Genomic DNA, 20828 nt, shown 5'->3' on the forward strand with positions numbered 1-20828 from the left:
CGAGCTCCTGCACCTGGCCCTCTGTGTTCAGGACTGTGACCTCCAGGACTGTGGGAACAGGGGAAGGCAAGGCACACACAGTTGGGGTCTGTTCCCAGTCCAGGGGCTCAGGCTGCAGAACAAGACCCTGTGGCAAGATGCCCAAGGGTCAGGTAGCCCCTCTGTGGCCTCCAGGCCAGAACCCCGTGGTTTAAGGTTCGTATCTGAGTTTGCCCTGGTTGACTGTGGCACTCACCCACGTTCTCCTTGGCAGCCAGGAAGCGGGCAGGCTCCCTGACGTTGTCAGCCAGCAGGAAGGCGCCCTCCTCCAGGACGTCCAGGAGCATGGTGGCCGTGTGCACCTGCTCCGTGGCATTCATGTCCTTCCAGGACTCCAGAGCTTCTGGCCGGAGCAGATTGTCCACTGTCTCCACCACGGCCTGCACAGGCAGGGAGCATGGCGCTGTGAGCCCCCCAAAACCCTCTAATTCCTCGCGGTGGGCTCTGTGTGCCCTCTTCTCAACCTCCAGCCCTAATCCCCCCATCAGCTGGAGCCCACGGTCCTTACACTGGGAGCCCCTGGGTCTCACCTTGATATAATCCTTACAAGTTCTCTCTCGCTTGTGCATCTAGAAAGAGATGGAGGTGATGTCAGGCCAGGCCTCTGGGTGCCGGTTCCCTCACCCTAATACTGTCACATCTGGATAGCTCTCTCGTCTGTGGCTACCACTGACCCAGGGCTGGGCTATCAGCAAGACATTCCTCAGGGATCCCCAACCCCCAGGACCATCCAAGGCAGCACAGGAGTGAGACCCAGCAGTCCTTGAGTGGGGGGTCCTTCCTCTCTGAGAAAAGGAGTGGAGGTGGCAGCCTGGCTGGGAGGTACCAGGTCAGATACTTCCCAAGCCCCTGGGGGCAGGCTCCCTCCCTGCACCAGGTCAGCGCCGCCGCCAGGCCCCACCTTGTTGTAGTTCTTGCCAGCTGACTCGCGCTCGATGGGCCGCAGGGCCTGCAGCTGGGCATCCAGGATGTCCAGCAGCTGCTCCATCAGCTTCACGGAGGAGGAGACGTCCCCCGCGTAGATGGAGCCCCGGGTGTGTCGGGCCAGCTCGCTGGCGATGTTGGCCGCGTTCTCCCCACTCTTGATCTACATGAGGTGGGGGCGGGGAGGGGGAATCCCAGGACTGTCAGGGACCATCCTGCCCTCCCCGGCTGCCCTGGCCTGTGCAGCCTCTCCTATCTCTCTCTCTGCTTCCCCGTCGCCGTCTGCCCCTTCCCACCCCATCTGTCCCTGCTCCCTTTGTAGGCCAGGGAGGTGACCCCACAGTCCTGCCTTCCAGACCTGCCAGCCCGTGTCTCCCCAGTTGCTCCACGACCCCCGCTGCGCCCTGGGCCCTGGGCCCGAGCACATGTGCCTGCCTGCGAGGGGTGGTGGCTGGTACCTTCTGGGCCACCTGGTTGACCCAGGGGGAGGTGCAGTTGCTGAGGTCAGGGCCCCGGGGGTTCCAGAGCCCCAAGGCTGGTAGACACTGGAAGGAGGCAATTCCTGCAGGGACAGACAGACAGGAACAGACAAGGGAGCCAAAGGGAAGAAGAGAAGGATGGGACAGAGAGGGGGAAAGGAGACGACAGAGAGCGGGGGACGAGCGGGTGAAGAGGGAGGTGAGGGAAACACGGAGAAACAGACATGAAGCGGGCTGGACAGTCGAAAGAGGCGCCACTCACTTCCCCTGAGCTCTCCCTCCTGCCTGTCTTTGCCTCCAGAATTAGAACCTTCCAGCAAGGCCCATCTTGAACGCCCCCTCTCCACGAAGCACCTGCCAACCCTCCCCTCAGATCTCCAGGACACGCGGCCCCGCCCTTTTTGCACTTCAGCTGGCCATCCATGTGAAGCTAATTGTGCCTGGGGCTGTCACAGGTCAGCCTGAGGCCGGGAGCCAGGTCACCTCCTGCGGACTCCCTGCAGGTTCTGCACGTGGGGCCAGGGGCAGTGAGTGGCTCCTGTGCCCTGAGAGCTCTGCTGGTCACTGGGGATGACCCCTGTCCCTGCTCAGAAAGCCTCTGCTCCGCAGTAGAGACCACCACCCACACATGCATCTGTGCTAAGCTGTTGGGGGCATGGCCCCCATCCCTCCCCTGGCTGCAGCCTCTGTACTCACCTCGAGTCCCCTTGGGGCAGGGCCTTTCCACCAGCATGCCCTGCTGGGTGGCCGGCCACTGGACCCGCCGTACCTCTCGGGGCTCGCAGAAGAGCTCAGGGGACACGTGTAGATTCGGGGCTGGGGGCCGCCGGGTGCTGGGGACTGGGGCTGTGGCTGGAGGCAGATCAGGTCCCAGCTGGTTGATGGCACCCACTGGGTGCGTGGTGAGGGGTGCCCGGCGGAGCGGGGTGGTGGCTGCGGGCGAGGCTGTGCTGGTGAGGGGCGTGGGCCTGGCTGTGGTGGTCGTGCTGAGGGGTGGGGAAGTGGCTGGGCCTGGAGAGGGGATATGAGACAGGGTCATCCCCATGCTCAGGGCCATGCCACAGTATGCCTGGGCAGGGGGTCCCAGGCCATCTTAGCATCTTCCTCATCTACTGAAGTGGAAACACGTGCTGGGCCCTGCTGGGTCTGGGAGTTGATCTCCTCTGGCCTCTCTGTGCCCACCGAAGTCCCTTATGCCCATGGGACCATATAAAGTAGCAAAGGGTGGTAAAAATCCACGATGTGCACCATAAGGTCTGAGAGAACAGTCAGGGGAGAGGCAGGGACGGAGGGGTCTGGGGGACAGGAACCCTCCCAGGTTGAGCCCCTGAGGGCAGGAGCCCTCCCCAATCCACGTCAGCCCTGCCACCAGGCGGGGGCTGAATACCACTGGCTCCCATCCTCGTTCTAGCTGACTTTGGCTGATGTAACCTGGCTACACTCCTTCCTTCTGGGGGCCTCAACTCCCCCTTTTGCAAACAAGATGGGGTTAGATCGGGCTCCCTGGAGCCCTGGGGCGGCACAGAGCTAGCAGGGCAGCTAAGGGGGGCAAAAAAAGACTGCAGAGTTGCCCTCAGCCCGGTCAACATCAGCAGCTCAGCTCTTTTGTGGATACTGGACTTCCACCCAGGATTTTGGTGGATCCAAGGGTTCCTGGAGTAAATGTGCCCAAGCCCCTGGGAGAGGCACTGCAGTTCAGTGGTTGGGAGGCTGGGTTCAAATCCTCAAATAACTTAATCCCCTACCCACACAGTGCCTCAGTGTCCTCATCTGTAAAAGAGGGCAGTAAGGATCCCTGTGTCATAGACCATGAGGAGATGAGTTAATGACTGTGAAGTGCTTAGAACAGCGTCTGTCACATGCTGTGAATTTCCTTTACCTCCCGATCCCCAAGAACTCACAGGATGGGGCTCCCCACCCTGGGACCCAGGGGTGGGTGGGGGTGGAGGGGACAAAGGCAAGCAGGCTCCATGCCTAGAAGTGTGTCATCCTCACCAGCACTGGGGTCGGGCGGTCCGAACTCCAGGCTGTAGCGCACCACGAAATAGTTGTTCCAGACGTACAGCTGGTTGTCGCGAGGGTTGTAGTCAACGGAAGAGATGAACTGGTAGGGGTTGGGGAAGGCGAGGCTGACAGGCTCCTCGCGGTTGGCATTGGTGTTGAAGGCATAGTCCACGCGGTTGCCAGCCGCCTCGCTGTCATCATCCACGTACACGGAGCGCAGCACGTACAGGACCCCACACACCATGAAGGCGTTGGATGCCGAGCGCTTGTCGTAACCCGTCTCCCACGTGCCCTCAAAGCGCAGCGTGTAGGGGTTCAGCTGGCTCACCACCAGCCGCCCGTTGTTGCCCTCGGTGGCGTAGATGACCCACAGCCCGTTCTCGTCCACCGCCAGGTCAATGTCGGTCTTGCCGCCCCAGCGGTAGGGCGAGGTGTCGTGGTAGTTGGCGGTATTGATGACCGTCTCCCCGCTCTTGATGCGCGTCCGCAGGTCATACTTGACGATGTTGCGCGTGCGCTCCTTGTTGTAGAAGACGGCACCATCGTAGACCACAAAGCCTGTGCCATCCACGCGGTTGGGCAGGCGGTAGGTGGTGGTGTGGCGGGCGGCCACGTAGTCCTCCCACGAGGCGTACTCAGTCAGTGTGTCCGTGCGGTAGGGGATCCAGGGCATCACGTAGATGCGGTCACCCGCCTGCAGCGGGTCCTTGCACCACGCGCCAGATTGGTGCTCTGACTCGTGTGTCGAGGTGGGCTCCAGCACCTTCTGCAAGGTCCCTGGGCACACGAAGACTGGGCAGAGTAGGCGGGAGGGGAGGAGACGGGAGAGAAGGGGCAGAGGCGAGAGGGAGGAAAAAGAGAGAGACAGGGGGGAGAGAGGCAAGTTGGTCACGCTGCCGGTGGGGAGCCAGGTTGTCCCCTCCTGCTGCTGCAGTCACGGTTGCTTGGTAGGGCTGGTGACGGGAAGGGGGTTTCCGGGCTGGGACCCGACCCCCTCCCCACGCCCTGCCCAGCTGCCCCTCTCCCTGGAAATGTGAACCCTAAAGGCCATTAAGAGCGGGGTTAGTGACGGGAAGTGGTGCCCCTCTTCCCTTCCCTGGCTGCTAGAGACCCCACAGGCTGGGGAGGAGTTTGGCAAGAGCCCTCCCAGAGGTGGTCCCGTGTGATTTAAGTGGGGGCAGAATCTCCCCACTACAGTCACTCCTGACTTTGACGGTCCAGGGACTCAGCACCCGGCCTCTTCTCCCTCTTCTCTGCCACTTAGGGAAGAGCTAGGGTCCAGGGTCCCATCCTTCACCAACCACACCTGGACAGATTTTTTTTTTTTTTTAAACTCCTCTTTCTTCCTCCTGCAAAAATTGCAAGGTAGAGTGATGTTTCCATACCCACTGTGGGTGTCAGGAGTGTCCCCCTATTCCAGGCTGGGGGAAGGATAGGGGTTTCAACTCTCTCCCCAGGTTCCTGATGCAGCCTGCTCCCCACCCCCGACCCGGTACCCACGAAGTCAGTAGCCGAGGAAGGGATTCCCAGAGGCAGCTCCCAGGCTAGGACAGGGAATGTAAGAGTCTGGCCCCTCCTGGAGGGCGCCCAGCCCTGCCCCCAGCCGGCAGGGTCTCTCATGGGGTCTGGCTCAGCAGCAGACAGTGGCACTGTGCACAGGGGTGGGGGTGGGGACATGGAGAGGGACAGGGCTCCCGGGAGAGTTGGGGAGGGAGAGGAGAGCTGTGCAGAGGGAAGAGAGACAAGGGCGTATGGGGCTTGGCGAGGTCCTGGCTCCGTGGGAGGCTGCGCTGCAAACCACCTGGGAAGAAAGGGTTAGTGCTGGCGGAGGAGAGAGGGATGAGCAGAGAATTCACTCCAAGGCCCAGGCCCGACTGAGGGTCCCTCAGGGGGGCAGTCCCAGGTCCAGCTCGGAGGGGGCAGGGGAGGGAACCAGGCGCTAGGATAAAGACCCAGCCCGCCCCAGCCAGGCCCCCCACCTCCCCTGGCCCGGACCCCGATTTACCTGCGACCATCCCCGGCTCGGGAAGAGGGACCAAGGCAGCGCTGATGTCAGAAAGGTGGGGGGCCCCGCCCCACCCCCCCAATCCCTGAAAAGGAGGAAAACCTCAACTGCATCTCGTTGGCCACTGCTGGCCGGCCCACCCTTGCCCAGTCACATCCCAGTGCCACCTACTCCTAACCTCCCCTTGACTGATCCAGGGGTCAGTGTGGCCAGACCCCCCACCTCCTCCCAGAGTGCGCCCCTCCATCCAGGATGGCTGGGCCTCCCTCACCTCCCGGCTGGCAGAACCCACACATAGGCCAGGGCGAGGGCACAGGGCGAGGGTGGAGGGTTTGCAGTGAATTCTCTGCTCCTGCTTGGCATGTCACCAAAGCAGCTGGCCCCGAGGGGACCGGGGGGCTGGGACCTGGCATCGGCTTGGGGGCAGCCCCAGTGGCAAGAGGGGCTTGGGCTAGTCCTCATTCCCCACCTCCAGCAGGCTTGGGAGGGAGGGGGACAGGCAGCACTCCCTTCACAGCATGGGGACAATGTGGCTCAGGGGCCCCCTGGCACAAAGCAGCCAGGAGGATGTAGTTTTTGTAGAGGGAGAGGAGCCTGGGACATAGAGCTAGCTGGGCAAGAGCCAAAACGACCCTGGCTTGGGCCCTGGGGACTGGCCATCCCCCTGTCCCTACTGCCCTGAGGGGTCGGCCTGCACACTCCGTCCAGCACACTGGCCTCTGCCCAAGCCGGTCCCCACCCCCGCCAGGTGTGTGGCACCTGAGGGGACGTGTTTGTGTGAAGGGGACAGTGGGAGGCCTCAGAGCCTAACCTGCTCAGAGGGTGTCAGGGGAGGAAAAATGTGGTTAGAGATCAACCCAGGGGAAGGGGGAGAAGATGAGGAAGGGTCTGTCTGGGGCCTTGGACGGCAAGGACCCTTCACCAGCACCAAGCTCCCAATCCCTCCTCTTCCCTCCCATGCCCCGTCACCCCACCCGCCCTGCCCTGGCCCTCGAAGAGAAAAGCTCCAGTGGTGCCGCATCCAAACCAGTGGGCCTGCAAGAAGAGTGGCTGGTGCTGGGAGGGAGAGAGACTCCAGGAGAAAGAGAGGAGAGTGGAGGGGTGTGGTGAGGGGGCGGACCTCGGGCCAGTAGCCCAGGCCTCACTGAGATGGGGGAGAGGGGAAGACGGGGAGGGGAGCAGCTCAGAGGGACCCTGCCCCACCTCCTTCGGAAGGGATGCTCCACAGACCACTGTAATTTCAAGGCAAAAGGGATCCCTAAAGGCCATGTCCTCCAGCCCCGCCCGCTGCTGCCGGCCTCAGATGGGTAAATTTCCCAAAACTTTCTGGAGAGGAAATGGTCATCCCTAACGTCTCACCCTAGAAGCCCCTCAGCAGCAGCACCTCCGTCCCCCCCCACCCCCCCAGTAACAGCCAGTAACGGCCAGCCCCATCCACTAGGGAGTTCTCTGCCAGAAATTACAGAGTCTGTGGAAGTCCCCAGACTGTGCCCCTGCCGCCCGCCGCCCCTCTCCCTGGTCCTCTAACCACAACAGCCCAGAAGAAACCCTGACTGCAGCTTTGCAAGTGTGAAAGAAACAGAGAACACGCTCCCCCACCCTTCGCTCCCCCAACCACGAGGCCCGCCCCCGCCCCCTCGCCCTCATTTTTTCATTTTTTAGCAGGCTGCCCCCTCCCAGGGCTGGGAACAGCTGACACCCCTCCCCAGGGCTGGGCCCCAGCTGGTCAGAGATGGGGATCAGGTTGGGGGTGGGGAGGACTGGTGCTCCATGCTCCAAAACAGCTCTGGGCCTTGGAAACATCAAACCAGAAGGAACTTAAGCCACCAGGAGCCCGAGACATAGGAGAATCTGCTCCCCAAAAGGAAAACAATGGTGTCCCCTCCAGCCCGCCTCCCCTGAACCAGAAACATGTTATAAAAGGTGCAGGGGAAGGAGGAAGAGAGAGGGGAGAGACAGAGAGAGAGAGAGAGAGAGAGAGACAGCTCACCCGGTGCCCCAGTGGGGGAGCCGGAGAAGGGAGTCCCTCCCTCCCCACCCGCCCTGGATGCTTATACACTTCTCCTGAAGGAGGCAAAAGAAGTATGAAAGAAGGCCAGGTCCCCCGAAAGGGCCAGGGACCAGGAAGGAGGGACAGAGAGAGACAGAAACAGCGAGAGAGAGAAAATCCTGCCCAAGCTCAGAGAGGAGCTTCCGTGGGTATCTGGAGGGTGGAGATGCCCGTGGCCGCACCAGGGCTGGCCCCACTGGGAGGACAACCCGGGGTGGGGGATACCGACCGGACCAAGTGTGGGTGGGGGAGAGAAGAAGGGGCCGGGAGGGAGGGCAGGTCACATAAGTATGGTACAGGTAGAACAAAGTGTGAGTTAGGGGTTAGCATTGGTAACAGTGCGTTTACCTTTCTGCTCCACTTCTACTTTAAGCATCGGAAGAGAGAGAGAAAACAAATTGAAAAAAAAAATGTGCAAGAAAAAAAGAGAAAAAAAAAGAGATTAAATTGCTTTCGTTTCTTTTCTGGCAACACGCCCCCTTTTCCTTTCCTTCCTCGCTCCTGCTTCCCCAACCCCTTCCGTAGCATCAGCTCGGGCCCCCGCCCCCAGGTCCCTTCCTCTGGGGGTGGTCAGGTGGGGCGAGAGGGTGCTGGGGAGACAGTCAGAGGGACGAGGGGGACACACACAGAAGGGAGAAGACACAGAAAGACACAGGGGTGGTAGGGGGGTATAGGCAGGCAGACAGAATCCTCAGGTGGGAGGGGGCACCCTTAGTGCAGGTGGGGCAGGGAGTAGGGCGCCCCAGCTGGGAGGTGGGCTCCGGTCAGAGGGGGCACCAGGGAGTGGTGGGGTGGATAAGCCACTTGGCTCCCTTCCCACCCTGCCTGCTGCCCTCCTGCTAGAACCAGGGGCCCCAGGGGAAGGGGTTCAGTGTCTCCCAGGGCCTGGGCCCACCCTCAGCCGAGAAACAGGCTGAACTCCTTCCCCTTTGTGCTGGCCTCACCCAGGTCCAGCTGACTTCCCCCAAGCCCTCACAACCCAGAAGAAGCAAACACAGAGAGAAGGTGGCAGAGCCAGACACAGAACGACAGAGAGGTAGACAGGCAGTTGCACCCGGGCCCCAGAGAGCCAGGGTCGGGGAGACGGAGGCAGAGAGGTGGCGGGGGTGGGGGACACAGACTGGGTGGGACACCAGGTGGGGGCACAGACACGCTCCCAGGCTCCCCAGGGGCAAGCCTCAGGCTCGGCTTCTCTGCTCAACCCACCCAGGGCCCAGGGGCCCAGGAGCTGGGAGCTCCGCCCTGCCCGCTGCCCTGCGGACGGGCGGCACCTAGGGGAGGAAGGGGCGCGGTTAGACTGTGCTCAGCTGCAAAGCAAATCCAGCATTAGTTGGGCTTGTCCAGTGTGTGGGAAGGTTCCCACACATCACGTGCCCCCTGCTACCCACCCGACCCACCCTCACCAGCACTGGGGTCACCCCAGCCTCTGAAGCCCTGGGCCAGGTGGCTGCCCAGGCCGCTCCCCTCTGCATCCCTGGCCCCTCAGGAACTTCTGACCGGAGGGATTGGCTCTCCTGGCCCCTCTCTGAAGGTTCCAGCAGGGAGCTCCGCAGGGGCAGCCTCTGGCTCCCTTCCCAGCGCCTCACCCAGGGCCTGGCACTCAGGAGATGCTCAGTGAACATTTTGGGGACAAGTGAGTGCCTGGCCTCCCTGTCCTCTAGCTACCTCCTGTCCCCCCTTTAACTCTAGCCTCCTTCCTCTGGAGGATCAGGAGTTAGCTCTGCCCCCAACATCCACCCCGTATGTGTGCACACACGTGTGCGCACGCGTGTGTGTGTGCGTGTGTCTCCTGTCTCCCAAGGGCTCAGGCTATCTCTCTTCCATCAGACAGGCAGCCGCCCATCCTCTCAACTGTCCTGCCCTCTGTCCCTGGAGCCTGCCTGGTCTCTGTCGGTTGTGGCCCATGGACCACGCTCAGGGCCTCGGCTCGAGGAGGTCTCTCAGCTCCTCTCCTCCCCTAGCTTCTTTCCTGCGGCTTGACCTGAGCCTCTCGTCTACTTGCTTTGGCTTCCACCTGGACCGGGGAGTTTTTCCTGCCCTTTATCTCACCTGCCTGGGGAGAAGTTGGGTTCATTATCCGTTGTTATTTTAATTTTGATTACCATAGCAATAATCGTAATTGACAAGAGGCATTACAAGGAGTTGCAACAAAAGCAACGACTACCAAGTGTCCAGCACTCATGAGGGGCCAGCAACTATGCTACGCACCTCACGGGCCGTCTTTTGAGAACCCTGTCTACAGACGGAAAAACTGAGGCACAGTGAAGTGAGGCCACATGGCTGATGGAAGCAGGCACCATTTCCTTTGCATCTACAGCTCGGGTGCACACAAGCTTGACACACATTGTCGCTACTCCTTGCGGCTTCCCAGGGAAGGCTTTTGACCCCTCTCCACCCCATCACAGATGAATAAACATGCTCAGCTGGCTTAAAAGGCGTTGGTAATATTACTGAGCACATCCTGAACCAGGCATGGGTCTGGGCGCTGGGGCGGCGGGTGAAGACGAAGCCTCTGCCTTTGGGAAGTTTACACTCGGCACTCAAAACCCTGCCACCGTGAGCGACTTTGTGGCCGGCCCTGGGCCAAGCACTTCTCACATGTCATCTCGCGGACTCACACCTCCTTCCGTAGTGGCCCAGAGAAATTAAGTCATTTGCTTAAGGTTTCAGAGCCAGAAAACTCGAGAGCCCAGTCGAGCCTTGAACCTACACCCATCTGACTGCCCCACTGTGCTGAGCTCGCTGCCTCCCGCCTGCCTTCCCTGCTGCCCCAGCCGCAGGAGTCGGCCGTGTCCCCAGTGCTGTGGGGAGGCTTCAAGGAGCAGATGGGCGTCCCCCCTCAGTGGTGGCTGAAGGCCTCAGGCGCTGAAAGGAAAGGACGAGGAGTAAAAGAAGAAAATTACGGAAGCACAGAAGGGATCCTGTTTCCCCAGCATCGAGTCACCTGTGAGGAGAAATCAAAGGCTGGCGGGGAAGGTTGGGGTGGGAGGGGAGAGGAGGGAGAGTTACGGGGCCTCTTGGTCCCCAACCCCGGCCCGCCACACTCAGACACCCTGATGGCCCTGCCTTCTCCCCACTCTGCCCAGAGGCCCTACCACCAGGTTGACTACATGGAACCCATTGTGGGAGGAGAGGGGAAGGGACAATGGGAAGGAGGGAGGGAGCAGAGAGGGCAGGAAAAAGGCGATGTCAAGGGTGGGGTGCTGAGGAGGAGAGACCCTGTCTTTGTCTGATCCCTTTGGCCAGGTGCAAGATGGCCAGGCTCCTGGCTCCCCAGATCACTTTCTTCAGGCTGCCTGGAGGCCACCCTCAGTCCAACATGGCGGCATTTCCTTTGCAGACAGGAAGTGCCACATGGTAATGGGGAAACCAGTGAGGAGCTATGAATCTGTTGAAAATGCCCCCCAGCCCTTCACCCTGAATCTGCCACCAGGCCTCGGAGGATGGTATCCCGCTCTATGGGTGTAGAGTCCAGCTTCCATGATTGGGAAGGAGTGTGTGGGAAGTGAGGATGCTGAGAGAAAGGTGTTGAGAGGGGCAGTGGGGTAAGTGAGACGGAAGAGAAGGTAGATGAGAAGGGTCAGAAAAGGAAGGGATGTGAGAAGAGGAGGAAGGCAGATGGGCGAGAAAAGCATCGAGGCCAAGGGAGAAGAGAGAGATGTAAGTGTGCCAGGCAGAGCACGGGACCATGGCCTGGCAGTGTGGAAATGAGTACAGGGTGCATGAAGAAGCAGGTGAGTGGGCTGGGGTAAGGAGAGCTGGAGAAGGTGCCCCCACAGGAGGGGACAGAGTCTGTGAGACGGGGGAGCAGGCACTGAGTGTGGACACTGGCGTCTGGGAGAAGAGAATGTGTGTTGGAGAGAGCAGGCCTGGCTGTCCCCACTGTGCCCAGGCCCCATGCATGTGTGCACATGTGTGATGGGTCAAGGTGTCTCCTCCTCACTCACTCATGGGAGAAGGGCCCGCATCCGCACAAGGAACAAGATGACTCACTGTAGGGAACACAGTCGTACTGCACCTCCAGGTACTTGTAGGTCCCGGGACAGGGGTCAGGAAAGGCGTCCGAGCCGGCGACCACCACACACTGGGTGCGGTTGTTACACCTTCAGAGGAGAAATAGGGCATTGGGAAAGAAACACATAGACGGGGTGGCGGGGGTGGGGGTGCATGCTCCAGGGTCATGGTGTCATAGACACCCCCAAATTGGGAAGGGGCAGTGGAGCTGGAAACCAAGTGATATAGTTTGGATCTGTGTCCACACCCAAATCTCATGTTGAATTGTGATCTCCAGTGTTGGAGGTGGGGCCTGGTGGGAGGTGATTGGATCATGGGGGTGGTTTCTAATGAATGGTTTAGCACCATCCCCTCCGTGCTGTTGAGATCTGGTTGTTTAAAAGTGTGTAGCACCTCCCCCGTTCTCTTTTCCTCCTACTCCAGCCATGTAAGACGTGCCTGTTTCCCCTTCACCTTCTGCTATGACTGTAAGTTTCCTGAGGCCTCCCCAGAAGCAGAAGCTACTATGCTTCCTGTACAGCCTGCAGAACTATGAGCCAATTAAACCTCTTTTCTTTATAAACTACCCAATCTCAGGTATTTCTTTATACCAGTATAAGAACGAACGAATAATATACCAAGCCCAGAGGCCTTATGTGGGCACTTTTTGTTTCCTGCCTGCTCTCTCTTTCCCACCAGGGTTCTTCTACTTTCAGCCCCAGCACAGCATCATCCTCAGGGCTGAGAAGGAGGAGTCACCCCCTAAACAGTGCTTTCCTGGCAACCCCTCATCTCTTTCATTGTGAGTGTAGCTGACACTATTATATCCTTGGCATTTTTCTTTAAATGGACTTTAAAGCCCCTGCACTGTTCACTGGAGAGTAATACATGTGAAGCCATGCACGTGAGGTGGTGCCTCTGCAAACTTACGATCAATGAAATGTTCAGTGTCCAGCTGTGTCCACTTCACACCATCTCGTGGACACATCCCACCCTTTGGGCAGTGCTGCTGTGCAGACTTATAGCCAGGGCAGCCAGGAGAGAGCGTCCCCAGGGGAAAGCCATTCTCAGTTCCCAAGAGGGAACTCCTCCAAGTCACTGTCAACTTCCCAGGGGGCTGGCTAGCATGTAAGGGGGAACCTATTTAACAACAACAAAAAGATGTGTCTCATCTGCTGTCTGTCTGTCCCCACTGTCAGGGTCCCTGTCCCTTGCAGCAGGCTGGGGCTGGGCCAGGCAGCACACGGGCATGCAGGACATAGTTTGAGAGGCTTCCCGACAGGTGTGGGGCAGAAGAGGCCCTGTGTCTCCCCTTCAATCCTGCTCTTAACCAAGGGTACTAAACACAGGCAGACACTTGAGAAGGGACTAAGGATATAGCAGGAAGAGAGAAAAATGGGGGGCAGGATGGGGCATGGGAAGATTTGTCTGTATCCATCCACCTCACCCTCTTCTTTAAAAATAGAACACTGGCTGGGCGTGGTGGCTCACGCCTGCAATCCCAGCACTTTGTAAGGCCAAGGTGGGTGGATCACCTGAGGTCAGGAGTTTGAGACCAGCCTGACCAACATGGTGAAACCCCGTCTCTACTGAAAATACGAAAATTAACCAGGCATGGTGGTGCATGTCTGTAATCCCAGCTACACAGGAGGTTAAGGCAGAAGAATCACTTGAACCCAGGAGGCAGAGGTTGCAGTGAGCCAAGACTGAGCCACTGCACTCCAGCCTGGGTGACAGAGCGAGACTCCGTCTCAAACAAAACAAAACAAAACAAAACAAAAAATAGAACACTGGGGCAGGGCGCAGTGGCTCACACCTGTAATCCCAGAACTTTGGGAGGCTGTGGTGGATGGATCACTTGAGGCTAGGAGTTTGAGAGCAGCCTGGCCAACATGGTAAAACCCCATCTCTACTAAATATACAAAAATTAGCCAGGCGTGGTGGGGCGCACCGGTAATCCCAGCTACTCAGGAGGCTGAGGCACAAGAATCACTAGAACCCAGGAGGCAGAGGTTGCAGTGAGCCGAGATCGCACCACTGCACTCCAGAAGTAGACAATTCATACATTTTAAGTTGTGTGCTGTTGTGAGTAGCCTGATGAAATCTCATGCTGTATGGGGCACGTCCATGCCATATCTGCTCCTTGTCTGTTAGTCACTAGTGGTCATCTCAGTTATCCATCAACTGTCACGGTTTCACAGTGCTTATGTTCAAGTAGACCTTAGTTTATGTAATAATATTTTACTACTAAAAATTATTATTGTTGTTAGTCTCTCACTGTGCCTAATGTGTTTTATTATTATGATGTTTTGAGACAGGGTCCCGCTCTGTCGCCGAGGCTGGAGTGCAGTGGTACAATCTTGGCTCACTGCAGCCTCGGCCTCCCAGGCTCAAGTGATCATCCAGCCTCTGCCTCCCAAGGAGCTGGGACTACAGGTATGTGCCACCATGCCCTGCTAATTTTTTTATTTTTAGTAGAGATGGGGTTTTGCCGTGTTGCCTAAGCTGGTCTCGAACTCCTGGGTTCAAACAATCTACCCGCCTCGACCTCCCAAAGTGCTGGGATTACAATCATGAGCCATCACACCCAGCCTATTTTATTTTATTATTTTTTAGACAGGGTCTTACTCTCTTGCCCAGGATGGAGAGCAGTGGTGTGATCATGGCTCACTGTAGTCTCGACTTCCCAGGTTCAGGTTATTCTCCTGCCTCAGCCGCCTGAGTAGCTGGGACTAGAGGCATGCACCAACACGCCTGGCTAATTTTTTTGTATTTTTAGTAGAGATGGGATTTCGCCATGTTGCCCAGGCTGGTCTCGAACTCCTGGGCTCAAATCATCAGCCCGCCTCTGCCTCCCAAAGTGCTGGGATTACAGGCATGAGCCACCGCATCTAGCTGTGCCTAATTTGTAAATCAAACTTTATTATAATTAGAGCTGTATAGGAGAAAACATGGTATATACAATGTTCAGTAGCTCTCTGCAGTTTTAGGCATCCACTGGGGTTCTTGGAGTGTTTCCCCAGTGGATAAGTGGGGACTACTGTACCCAAAAGAATTTAAAACAAGTGTTTAAGCAAATCGTTGTACATGCACATTCGCAGCTGCATTATTCACAATCACCAAAAAAGTGGAGGCAGCCCAAATGTCCAGCAACAAATGAACAGCTAGGCTGGGCGCGGTGGCTCATGGCTATAATCCCAGCACTTTGGGAGGCCAAGGCTGGCAGATCAATTGAGGTCAGAAGTTTGAGACCAGCCTGGCCAACATGGTGAAACGTCGTCTTTACTAAAAATACAAAAACTAGCTGGGCGTGGTGGTGCATGCTTGCAGTCCCAGCCACTTGCAAGGCTGAAGCAGGAGGACCGTTTGAACCGGAAAGTGGAGGTTGCAGTGAGCCGAGATCATGCCACTGCACTCCAGCCTGGGGGACAGAGCAAGACTCCGTCTCAAAAAAAAAAAAAAAAAAAAAAAAAAGAGCCTCCAGGCTTGCTTGTGGAGCAGTGGGGGTTGGGGACTCAGCAGAGAGGAAGCAGGACTAAGGCCCCCTACAAGTCCTTCTGGATGTGACTCCAGAGGCCTCATCACACTCCCTCAGCCCCGGTAACTGTTCTGCACAGCATTCCCCACGGACATGGGAACTGGGCCAGATGCTGTACTAGGTGCTAGAGAGATAATGGAGAAGAATGCAGTCCCCCAAAGCTGGTGTTGAATGAAGTCAGCAGGGAGAATTTGGAGAGGTGGGAGGAAGGGGGCTCCCAGAGAGGGGGCCCACAGCCTAAGCAAAGGCTGGAGACTGGACTGGGAATGCCCATGCAGGGCACCCTTGGCAGGGGTGTCAGGAGACAGGAAGCGGAGAAGAGAGGCAAGATTGCTGGAGGGGAATGGCAGTTTGAGAGAGACAGAGGAGGAGGAGGAGATGATGAGGCACCTCCAGCCCAGCCCAGCCCAGCTGTCTCAGCCACCTGAACACTGTCATCCCCTGCCCAAACCTCTCCTGCTCTCCTGGGGCTCTCAGTGACCCGCTCCTCCCCTAGTATTCTTTTTTTATGTTTTATTTTATTTTATTTTATTTATTTATTTTTTTTATTTATTTTTTTTTTTTGAGACAGTCTCACTCTGTCACCTAGGCTGGAGTGCAGTGGTGTTATCTTGGTTCACTGCAACCTCTGCCTCCAAGGTTCAAGCGATTCTCCTGCCTCAGCCTCTCAAGTAGCTGGGACTACAGGCTCGCGCCACCATATCAGGCTAATTTTTGTATTTTTCGTAGAGACAGGGTTTCACCATGTTGGCCAGGTTGGTCTCGAACTCCTGACCTCAAGTGATCCACCCGCCATGGCCTCCCAAAGTGCTGGGATTACAGGCGTGAAACACCGCACCTGGTCTGTTTTTTTTTTTGTTTTTTAGAGACAGGGTCTTGCTCAGTCACCCAGGCTGGAGTGCAGTGGTGGGATCATAGCTCATTGAAGCCTCAAACTCCTGGGCCCAAGTGATCCTCCTGCATCAGTCATCTGAGTAGCTGGGACCACAGGCACACACCACCATGACTGGCTAATTTAGTTTTTAGTTTCTAGTAGAGACAGGGTCTTGCTATATTGCCCAGGCTGGTCTCGAAGTCCTGACCTAAAGCAATCCCCCCGCCTCAGCCTCCCAAAGTGCTATGATTACAGGCGTGAGCCACCGCATCCAGCCTGGGTGTAATTTGAAGGAAAAGCTGATCAGCTCTACGTGGACTGACTGTGGGTGTGAGAGAGGCTTGTGCATATTTGCACACATGGTGCCTCAGCCTGGGGCAACCCCTCCACACTCACACACAGTCACAAACAACTCAAAGAAATACAAATACTCTCAGTCAACCACACACAAATCCTCATCCACATACACACATCTGCCCACAGACACACTTAAACACACAAAGACATAGCCACACCCACCCACCCCCCCACACGCTCACCCATCCACCCCACCACTCACAGATAAGAAACCACACACCTCAGTCAGCCACACACTCTAACACACATGCTCAAAGAGATATGCTCACACACATGCTCACACCCACACCCACTCACATACACTTAAACACACCCACACTCACAGACATATAACCACATATTCACTCACAAACACCCATTCACACACACACACATCCACCCACCCAGTTACACACTCCAATACACAGTCACTCATAAAGACAGACACACTCAAAGACATGTTTAGTCACACACATCTGCACACACCTACACCTGTTCATATACACTTAAGACACACTGACACACTTAGTCACAATCACACACGTTTAGTCACACACTCAAAAATGCACACATACTCACACTCAAATACACAGGCCGGGCGCAGTGGCTCACACCTGTAATCCCAACACTTAAGGGGGCCAAGGCAGGCAGGTGAATCACCTGAGGTCAGGAGTTCAAGACCAACCCGGCCAACATGGTGAAACCCTGTCTCTATAAGCCGGGCATGATGGTGTGTGCCTGTAATCCCAGCTACTCAGGAGGCTGAGGCGGGAGAATTGTTTGAACCCTGGAGGTGGAGGTTGCAGTGAGCTGAGATCACACCACTGCACTGCGGCCTGGGCGACAGAGCAAGATTCTGTCTCAAAAATAAACAAAATAGGCCGGGCGCAGTGGCTCACACCTGTAGTCCCAGCACTTTGGGAGGCCAAGCAGGCGGATCATGAGGTCAAGAGATCGAGACCATCCTGGCCAACATGGTGAAACCCCGTCTCTATTAAAAATACAAAAAAATTAGCTTGGCGTGGTGGTGCGCACCTGTAGTCCTAGCTACTCGGGAGGCTGAGGCAGGAGAATCGCTTGAACCTGGGAAGCGGAGGTGGCAGTGAGCCGAGATCGCACCACTGCACTCCAGCCTGGGTGACAGAGTGAGACTCTGTCTCAAAAATTAAATAACTAAATAAAATAAACAAAACAAAACAAATACACCGTCATACTCATAGATGCATGCAATCACACAGACACACTCCAAGTTACAGTCTTGCAAGCTCAAGCACTCACCCCATACACAATCACTCACACAGGCCTGTGCTTCCATCATCTGTGCTCAGGTGTCTCCTCCTTGGAGTAGCCTGATGAGCTCTCAAATCTGGATGGGTGGGTGCGGTGGCTCATGCTTGTCATCCCGGCACTTTGAGAGGCCGAGGCAGGAGGATTGCTTGAGGCCAGGAGTTTAAGACCAGCCTGGGCAACATAGCAAGACCCTGCCTCTATAAGAAATAAAATAAAATTAGCCAGGCATGGTGGCACGCGCCTGTAGTCCCAGCTACTCAGGAGGCTGAGGCAGGGGGATTGCTTGAGCCTGAGAGGTCAGAGCTGCAGTGAGCTGTGATTGTGCCACTGTGCTCCAGCCTGGACGACAGTGAGACCCTATCTTCAAAAAAAAAAAAAAAGAGTCTGGGATAAAGGGAAAAGTCCTCCCATGACACCTTTACTCTGTCTTGCTGTTCTTTATATTTTACAAGCTCTAAACTGCCCTGGCTAAGGCTGGGCGTGGTGGCTCATCTCATGCCTGTAATGCCAGCACTTTGGGAGGTCGAGGTGGGCGGATCACCTGAGGTCAGGAGTTTGAGACCTGCCTGGGCAATTACAAAACCCTGTGTCTACCAAAAATACAAAAAAATTAGTCAGGCGTGGTGGCATGCGCCTATAATCCCCAGCTGCTTGGGAGGCTGAGGCAGAAGAATCGCCTAAACCCAGGAGGTGGAGGTTGCAGTGAGCTGAGATGCCATTGCGCTCCAGCCTGGTGACAGAGTGAGACTCCGTCTCAAAAACAAACAAACAAACTGCCCTGGCTAATCTTGGAATGGAAGTTTTGGAAGCAAGAGGCTGGTGGGGGGAGGGACTTCCCAGTGTATGTATGGGTATAGGCCTCTGTCGGGGGCACAGGCTGGCTGTGGGGAGATGTACTGGGTCTTATTCTCGTCTGCATAGGGCCCAGCACCTATTAAGTGCTCAGGAAACATGTGTTGAATGCATAAAAAAAAGATGTAAGGTGAACGAGTGCGCTGGCAGGTGTGCAGTGCTTTAAGGCGGGCACTTCATCCAGGAACTGCCACGAGAGCCCACTCACCTCTGTGACATGATCTTGAAGGCATCCGGCAGGTAGCACTGCACATTCTCCATCTGGAAAGGGTCAGCATCGCAAATCTTGTCGTCCGTGCGCCCGTAGTTGGCGTTCTCCACCATGATGACGTCGCTGCCGGGGCACCGCAGCTCGATGGGGTAGCCTTCACACGCCAGCTCCCGGCGCATCAGCCCGAATGGGAGCCCGGCCCGGCTCAGGCCTGCGGGGAGGGTTGGGGATGGTGTCACTCCTGGGCCTGGGCCAGGACGGGAAGACCTTGCCCACTGCCAAGAAAACACCACTTCTAGCTCGGCTGTGTCCCAGAAGCCAGCTGAGGCAGCCTCAGTTGATTCAGCTGTAGAATGGGCCTCTCAGTGTGCCCACTTGTGTAGTGAGGACATTAACCTGGCCCAGAGTGCTCGGACTCTCAGCTCCCAGGAGGTGATGTCTGAGCCTTTGGAATGCTCTGCTTGATAAGAGTGTCTGTTTTCCTGGGGCCCTCGGGCTGCACCAGATATGCTGTTATGGACTGAACTGTGTCCCCCTGAAAATTCATATGCTGAAGTCCTAACCCCCAGGACCTGAAAATGTGACATTATTTGGAGGTAAGGTCTTCATAGAGGTAAATTCAAATGAGGCTATTAGGGTAGGCCCCAATCCAATATGACTGTGGTCCTTATAAAAACGGGAAATTTTGGCCAGGCACAGAGGCACACACCTGTAACCCCAGCATTCCGGGAGACAGAGGTGGGCAAACTGCTTGAGACTAGGAGTTTGAAACCAGCCTGGGCAATATAGTGAAACCCTGTCTCTACCAAAAATACACAAATTAGCCAGACGTGGTGGCACACACCTGTAGTCCCAGCTACTGAGGAGGCTGAGGTGGGAGGATCACCTCAGCCCAGGAGGTTGAGGCTCCAGTGAGCCGTGATTGTGCCATTGCACTCTAGCCTGGGCAACAGAGCGAGACCCTATCTCAATTAAAAAAAGAGGGGGTGGGGGGTTGTTGTTAAGATAGGATCTTCCTCTGTCACCCAAGCTGGAGTGCAGTGGTGCGATCACGGCTCACTGCAAATCTCAACCTCCTGGGCTCAGGTGATCCTGCCTCAACCTCCCAAGTAGCTGGGACTACAGATTCACGCCACCATGTCCGGCTAATTTTTTAAATTGTTTCATAGAAATGGGTCCCTTTTCTATGTTGCCCAAGCTAGTCTGGTCTCAAGCAATCCTCCCGCCTTGGCCCGTCAAAGTGCTAGGATTATGGGCCTGAGTCCTCGCACCTGGCTAAAAGGAGAAATTTGGGCACAGAAGTGTACAGGGGGAAGACAGTGTGAAGACACACGAGCAGGCGGCCATCTATCTATAAGCCAAGGAGAGGCCAGGCGCAGTGGCTCACACCTGTAATCCCAGTACTTTGGGAGGCTGAGGCGGGTGGCTCACCTGAGGTCAGGAGTTTGAGACCAGCCTGGCCAACATGGTGAAACCCCATCTCTACTAAAAATACAAAAATCAGCTGGACGTGGTGGCACGTGCCTGTAATCCCAGCGACTTGAGAGGCTGAGGCAGGAGAATCACTTGAGCTGGGGAGGCAGAGGTTGCAGCGAGCCCAGATTGTGCCACTGCACTCCAGCCTGGATGACAGAGTGACACTCCATCTCAAAAATAAATAAAAAATAAAAAAAAAATAGGTCGGGCATGGTGGCTCACGCCTGTAATCCCAGCACTTTGGGAGGCCAGGGCGGGCAGATCACGAGGTGAGGTGATCGAGACCATCCTGGCTAACACGGTGAAACCCCATCTCTACTAAAAATACAAAAAATTAGCCGGTCATGGTGGCAGGCACCTGTAGTCCCAGCTACTTGGGAGGCTGAGGCAGGAGAATGGTCTGAACCCAGGAGGTGGAGCTTGCAGTGAGCTGAGATTGCACCACTGCACTCCAGCCTGGGCGACAGAGCGAGACTCCATCAAACAAACAAACAAACAAACAAATAAATGCCAAGGAGAGAGGCCTCAGAAGGAACCAACCCTGGCTGATACCTTGACCTCAGACTTCTGGCCTCTGCAACTGTGAGACAATCAATGTCTGTTGCTTAAGACACATGGTCTAGGCCGGGCTCGGTGGCTCACACCTGTAATCCCAGCACTTTGGGAGGTCGAGGTGGGCGAATCACCTGAGGTCAGGAGTTTGAGACCAGCCTGGCCAACATGGTGAAACCCTGTCTCTACTAAAAATACAAAAAAT

At 56.5% G+C, this 20828-nt stretch overlaps 1 protein-coding gene across 8 annotated transcripts in view; it reads right to left on the reverse strand.

The window, feature by feature from the left end:
- ADGRL1 (adhesion G protein-coupled receptor L1) overlaps positions 1-20828 on the reverse strand; it is a 58967-nt gene that overhangs the window by 12927 nt on the left and 25212 nt on the right. For 3 of the 8 annotated variants that reach the window (XM_063658717.1, XM_063658712.1, XM_063658713.1), the window contains 10 exons: positions 18593-18806; positions 11495-11604; positions 7850-7867; positions 3438-4238; positions 2139-2453; positions 1422-1525; positions 941-1126; positions 570-608; positions 236-419; positions 1-48 (listed from right to left, as the gene is read on the reverse strand). The exon at positions 1-48 is cut by the window's left edge and continues 78 nt beyond it. In XM_063658717.1, the coding sequence (XP_063514787.1) occupies positions 1-48; positions 236-419; positions 570-608; positions 941-1126; positions 1422-1525; positions 2139-2453; positions 3438-4238; positions 7850-7867; positions 11495-11604; positions 18593-18806 (2019 nt within the window). The remainder of the gene's footprint in view (positions 49-235; positions 420-569; positions 609-940; positions 1127-1421; positions 1526-2138; positions 2454-3437; positions 4239-7849; positions 7868-11494; positions 11605-18592; positions 18807-20828) is intronic. The other 5 variants (XM_063658718.1, XM_063658715.1, XM_063658716.1 and 2 more) reach the window with 2 other exon arrangements.

Source organism: Pongo pygmaeus, chromosome 20, assembly GCF_028885625.2.
Source record: "Pongo pygmaeus isolate AG05252 chromosome 20, NHGRI_mPonPyg2-v2.0_pri, whole genome shotgun sequence".
NCBI classification, from domain to species: domain Eukaryota; kingdom Metazoa; phylum Chordata; class Mammalia; order Primates; family Hominidae; genus Pongo; species Pongo pygmaeus.